Source organism: Dendrobium catenatum, unplaced genomic scaffold, assembly GCF_001605985.2.
Source record: "Dendrobium catenatum unplaced genomic scaffold, ASM160598v2 original_scaffold_218076, whole genome shotgun sequence".
NCBI lineage: Eukaryota > Viridiplantae > Streptophyta > Magnoliopsida > Asparagales > Orchidaceae > Dendrobium > Dendrobium catenatum.
In genome coordinates, this window is record NW_021536486.1 from 458,586 (window position 1) to 464,585 (window position 6,000).

At 38.0% G+C, this 6,000-nt stretch overlaps 1 protein-coding gene across 3 annotated transcripts in view; it reads right to left on the reverse strand.

Annotated features, from left to right (window-relative positions):
* The window catches only part of LOC110107189 (G-protein coupled receptor 1), a 54,524-nt gene that overhangs the window by 17,611 nt on the left and 30,913 nt on the right, over window positions 1–6,000 (reverse strand). For all 3 annotated transcript variants that reach the window (XR_003699829.1, XM_020837376.2, XM_028692519.1), the window contains one exon: window positions 2,850–2,944. Coding sequence is in view for 2 of the 3 variants with exons in the window: in XM_020837376.2 (XP_020693035.1) it covers window positions 2,850–2,944 (95 nt within the window). In the remaining variant the exon portion in view is untranslated. The remainder of the gene's footprint in view (window positions 1–2,849; window positions 2,945–6,000) is intronic.

Genomic DNA, 6,000 nt, shown 5'->3' on the forward strand with positions numbered 1-6,000 from the left:
TAGACAAAGCAATTACAATAATGAATCTACATCATACTCAATGTAAAAGGTGTAGTATTTAAGCAGTTCTGTTAAGTCATGGAATTCTTTTCAATATAATAATTCAGACAATCCAGCAATTCATGATTTCATTTTAGCGTTATCCAGGCAGAGAAATCATAGAAGCACTAATTAGCAAGTCCCTTCACAGATTTTAGTTCTTCAATGATATGAATCAGAGCAGCATAAGGTCTATAACTCAAGAAAAATAAACATGTATAGAAGATTTCTATCTTAAATATTTTACTTTTCTTGGAATTTAAGAAACAACTGAACAGTTTATTCAATCAGCAGTAGCCATTAAAAACACATTGATTTACTCACGTGAATGGATAGGACAACTTGGGAACTATGAAAAACGGACGCAATACTGGTACATGATTGGTTAAAATATGAGAAGGATTTAGGAATGCATAGCATTGATATAGATCTAGTTGCATAAGGTGCAGATTTTTTACTATGCATAGACGTATACTAGGATGCAGATAAAGATATAGATGCATAAATATCTTATAGCACACACATATCAACGTGTCAATCCACCTATTAATTGTGACCTAATGCGAACGCATGCAAAAACACAAATGCACCAATAGCGCATATATGCCCATGAAATAAATCTGATAACTAAGTCTAATGGGGACATCAGAGCATGAAGCATATATCAGAGGCGTGGCCGTCGATCTACGGTCACGATCGCGTCGATGTATTTTTGAGTTATTTCATATATTTGTTTTATTATGTTATTTGTTATTTATGTTGTATTTGTTTTTTCCCGTTTTTACCCCTTAAGGGAAGTCGTATGTAAGCCCTAAGGGCAAGGTCGTCTTTTATCTTTGAGTCCTTTTGTATGAGGCTATTTATAGCCATTATGTTCTTCTTCTAAAGGTAATGAATGATTGAATGATAAAAAATTTGTGCCATTGCTCGAGTTCTTGAGAGATCTTGAGAGTGCTTGGAAAGAGAGAGATCCCTAGGAGAGGGAATTTGGAATACCCACCAACTTTGGAGACGGCCGGGTTCGTGGTTCTTTTTCTGTTTATCAAATTTTCCTTCCCTCTTCTTCCTCTAGCCGTCGGCCTAAGGAGCTCCCAAAACACCCTTGTCGTCGGCTACCTAATCCCCCCAACCTTCTACTTCATCCACGGCCACCTCTTCACCGTCGGCCACCCTTGGCTTCCCCCCCTTCTACACGTCCCCCACAACCTTCCTAAAATAGAATTCATAATTTTGGTAACTCTCTTCATGATCAAATTCAAATTAATTTGAATTAGAAAGATTTACTTAATTTTCAAAATCCTATTTTATGAAACTTACTAAAACGATTCCTATTTAAATTTTAAATTAAGAAGGGAGGAAATATTTCTTTCCAAACTTAGTTTATTAATTTAAGTAGGCATTAAATGCCTCATTAATTCCTCCCTCCCTCTCTATAGCCGCCGGCCCCATCATGAATGAGATTAGGAATTGTTTCCTAAAACTATCCTCTCCACTTTGGAAACAATTCAAATCCCTCCCACTTCTCTTGGCCGAAACTCCCAAGGGCCCACCCACTTAATTCCTTCCCAAAATTAAGCTTCCCCCCTTGGAATTAAATCCCAAATTATGTCCTACTCTACCCGCCCCCTCTCTCTTACCCCATATTCTATTTAAATTATTTCCAAACCTAGAGAATTGATATGGAAATTAATTTCAGCTTTCCCACCATAATCCTCTTCTCAAAATCTGAACTCAATCTTCCCCTAGTCTTTCCCCCTTGGCCAGTCACCCTCTCCTGCCACTTCCTACTTGGATTCTTGAAAGAAACCTCTCTCTTTCAAGGGGAAACGGCAAGGACAGCAAAGGATCGTTACCTTCAACACTTCAACGCTTGGGAGAGACTTCTTCCTCTCTAGTTGAACCTTCAAGGGAAGCTACGATGAACTTCTTCAACATCTCGCCTGCTTGTTTCCGGGTTTTGACAAAGGTGAACTTCTCCCCCTTTTCAATAACCTTCCTAATCACCTAATCTTGTAGGTGATGACGAATCACAAGGACCCGAGTTTCTCCTTTGCCTAAGCTTAGTAAACGTAGGATTTTGTTTCGCCGTTGCCCAAAACCTAGTAAACGTATGATTGAGTGTATTTTCTATGCTTCTAATCTTATTGTTATATTAGGGATTTTGTTGAAAGCTACTCCATTTGCATATTGTTGAATCTCTTTGTTGTTTTGATAATTCAAATGCTTATTGTCCAACTTGGCCTAAACGGAAGTAACTGCTCTTACATTTTATTTTGTCGTTTTAATTTGCTAATAGTTCTAATCATAATTATTTTTATCAAGAAATCGTGCAAGTTCTTATCACATCACTTTAAACATTGTAGTCCTACATCAATGTCTGCATATAAAAAACTATTTATACCTTGAGCACATCTATTATGCTCTCCACTACCATGTCCCATTTGTTAACACTTGAAATACATCCTTTTAAAAAAAAAAAAATTATACAGAACATTTTGGTTTCCCAATGTTGTATCTAACTAGTCATTAATGTAGAGTACATAAAACAAGCTATGCCTCTGACACAAATGATTCAAGTACACCATAAATTCAATACGGTAATGACTTCTTCATAGAAGAATTCATGCTTCATCAACAAAAATTAGAAAAATAAAGCACATTTGGCATGAATATAAACTTCTTGTGTATCAAATGTTTCTAGGAATAATGCCATCATTGTTTGAAACTATGAATCACCATATAATCCTGAGGAAAAACAAAATTTAATGAGTTGCTAAGGTCACACATTTGCAATAAAAGTATGAACATGCCTTCTCCTTTTTTCCAGACCCAGTCAAACACCAAGCGCCTGACTGCCCATAGTTACTTCCTATGGAAAGTAAGACGGTCATAGCAAAAGAAGTTCCTGCCAAAATTAGTATGGCAAGATTAACTTTACTAAAAGTTATGTCAAATGACCAGAGCAGTAATAAACAACAGTAAAGTGCTTGGAAAAGATGGAGAATTTGAAAAACTAAGCATGAATCAAAATGGAAAACACGAGATTGGGTTTGCGGCCGAGTGGTCGACGGAAGAAATTCCTCCCATCTCACCTGAGCTCGAATCCCCTAACATTCCCAAAAAATATATGGAAAACACCTCCTTCGACGCATGCAAAAACTATTACCAAGTCATTTTAAACCAAATATTGTTTTATCACTAAGCTGAGAAAATTACTACAATTTATGACCTTTTGATGTGATGACTATGCCAATCTTATTCTCGCACCTCTTGCAACCATTCCGTTCATTACCATTGTACAAAAACTCTTACAAACTATCACCAAGCCATTTTAAACCTAATCTTGCTTTATCATTAAGCTGAGAAAGTTACCACAATTTATGATCTTTTGATGTGATGACTATGCCCATCTTATTCTAGTACCTCTGGCAACCAATGTGTTCATTACCATTTTACAGCAACTCTTGCAGGCAAATGTCCTTATCTGTGATTGGTGTGCTTCTTCTAAAGTTTTATGTTACTAATTGGCTTCCTTCGGCTTCCCAGATTTTAGCATACGTGGCTTCCAACAACTTCTACAGTTAGTTTTGGGGTTTGTTGGCGGACTCTACCTAGAAGCTCTCATGAGTTCCTTCAAAGACGATGGCAAAGGCAGTTTATGCAGTTTCTCCTGCGGCTTCCCCAACCTATAGCAACAGCTGAACCGGTTGTTTTGGCCCTTATGGGAATTAGATGGTTGTTGAAGTGAATTCTTTCTTTCGGTAGTTGCATCCTTAGATTTTTTTTTATTGAATTTAGCAATTTGAGGCATGTAAGGAAAATTAGATATTGAATAAATTTTTTATTTGGATATGCAAATCATTCTCCTTCTGAAATTCAACTGTTGATCAAGTTCAAGACTTGATATTTGGGGAGGCTATCCCCTTGTACAAACACAAGGCTTATTTTTCTACCAAGAAATTTTCCCTTTTCTTCTTTTTCTTCCTCTTCTTCGCAATTCACATTTTATTATCAGTTCTGATGTGAAACCAACATGGGGAAACATGAATTGCAATTCAGAGATTAGTGAAAACTTTAACTTTGTAACATTAACAATAAAATTTAGCTTACTCAATTAGGATTCAAGAAAATTCGTGAGAGATTAAGCGGTGGACATTGACTACACTTGAGAGTTACAAGAGTCTTGCAAAAGATAACCAAAAGATAACTAAATAACGCAAATAGCTTTCACTAAAGCCACACGTTTAAGGTTTAGACAATTCACCTTGAGGTCCGACAATCTCTCTTGAAGTGGAGGTTAGCGAAAGAGGGTTGCAAGAAAACTTAGCAATACCACTAAGACACAGGTGATGCCAAGAGGACTCGTCGCCGGGAAGGAAGTGGGAGTTGGAGAAGCGGGCAGATGACTTTCGATGATCCACGTGTAGTCGGAGAATTGGTCGTCGAAGGCGTCCACTAGTGTCGGTAAGATCCGATCCAAGTAATCTTCGACGGTATTGTCGAAGCCAAAACCACGCCAAAAAAAGGCGATCTAAGGACGTGAATGTGGCCGTAGGTGTCGAGTTCGATTCCGTAGTCAACGGCGGGATCCGCCATGCACCATGAACTTGAAGACGAGCAATCCCCTCACTGAACCAAGAGAGAAGAGAGGGGCCGATTTGGATAGGAGGAAGGGGCCGGCGGTGGATCTAGGGGAGATGAGAGGGATTAGGTTGAGAAACTGAAATTGATTTCAGTTTCAAAGGATTTAGGAGGGAAAATTTTGGAATTTTAAATTTGAAATCCCAAATTAAAGAGGGGAATTATTGATCATTCAATGGGAGAGCCAATAGGGGGCCGGCGGCATCAATAGGGGCTAGGGTTTGTGAAAAACTGAAGGAAATTTCAGTTTTAAGTGAAATTGAGAGAGAATCAACAATGTTGTTCATTAGACCATTTTACAGCAACTCTTGCAGGCAAATGTCCTTATCTGTGATTGGTGTGGCTTCTTCTAAAGTTTTATGTTACTAATTGGCTTCCTTCGGCTTCCAGATTTTAGCATATGTGGCTTCCAAAAACTTCTAAGTTAGTTTTTGGGGTTTGTTGGCGGACTCTACCTAGAAGCTCTCATGAGTTCCTTCAAAGACGATGGCAAAGGCAGTTTATTGCAGTTTCTCCTGCGGCTTCCCCAACCTATAGCAACAGCTGAACGGTTGTTTTGGCCCTATGGGAATTAGATGGTTGTTGAAGTGAATTCTTTCTTTCGGTAGTTGCATCCTTAGATTTTTTTTTATTGAATTTAGCGCATTTGAAGGCATGTAAGAAAAATTAGATATTGAATAAAATTTTTTATTTGATATGCAAATCATTCTCCTTCTGAAATTCAACTGTTTGATCAGTTCAAGACTTGATATTTGGGGAGGCTATCCCTTGTACAAACACAAGGCTTATTTTTCTACCAAAGAAATTTTCCCTTTTCTTCTTTTTCTTCCTCTTCTTCGCAATTCACATTTTATTATCAGTTTCTGATAGTGAACAACATGGGGAAACATGAATTGCAAATTCAGAGATTAGTGAAAACTTTAACTTTGCAACATTAACAATAAAATTTGCTTACTCAATTAGGATTCAAGAAAATTCGTGAGAGATTTAAGCGGTTGAACATTGACTACACTTGAAGAGTTTACAAGAGTTCTTGGCAAAAGATAACAAATAACGCAAATAGCTTTTCACTAAAGCCACACGTTTTAAGGTTTAGACAATTCACCTTGAAGGTCGACACATCTCTCTTGAAGTGGGAGGTTAGCGAAAGAGGGTTGCAAGAAAACTTAGCGATACCATAAGACAACAGGTGATGCCAAGAGGATCGTCGCCGGAAGGAAGTGGGAGTTGGAGAAGCGGGCAGATGACTTTCGATGATCCACGTGTAGTCGGAGAATTGGTCGTTCGAAGGCAGTCCACTGTTGTCGGTAAGATCCATCC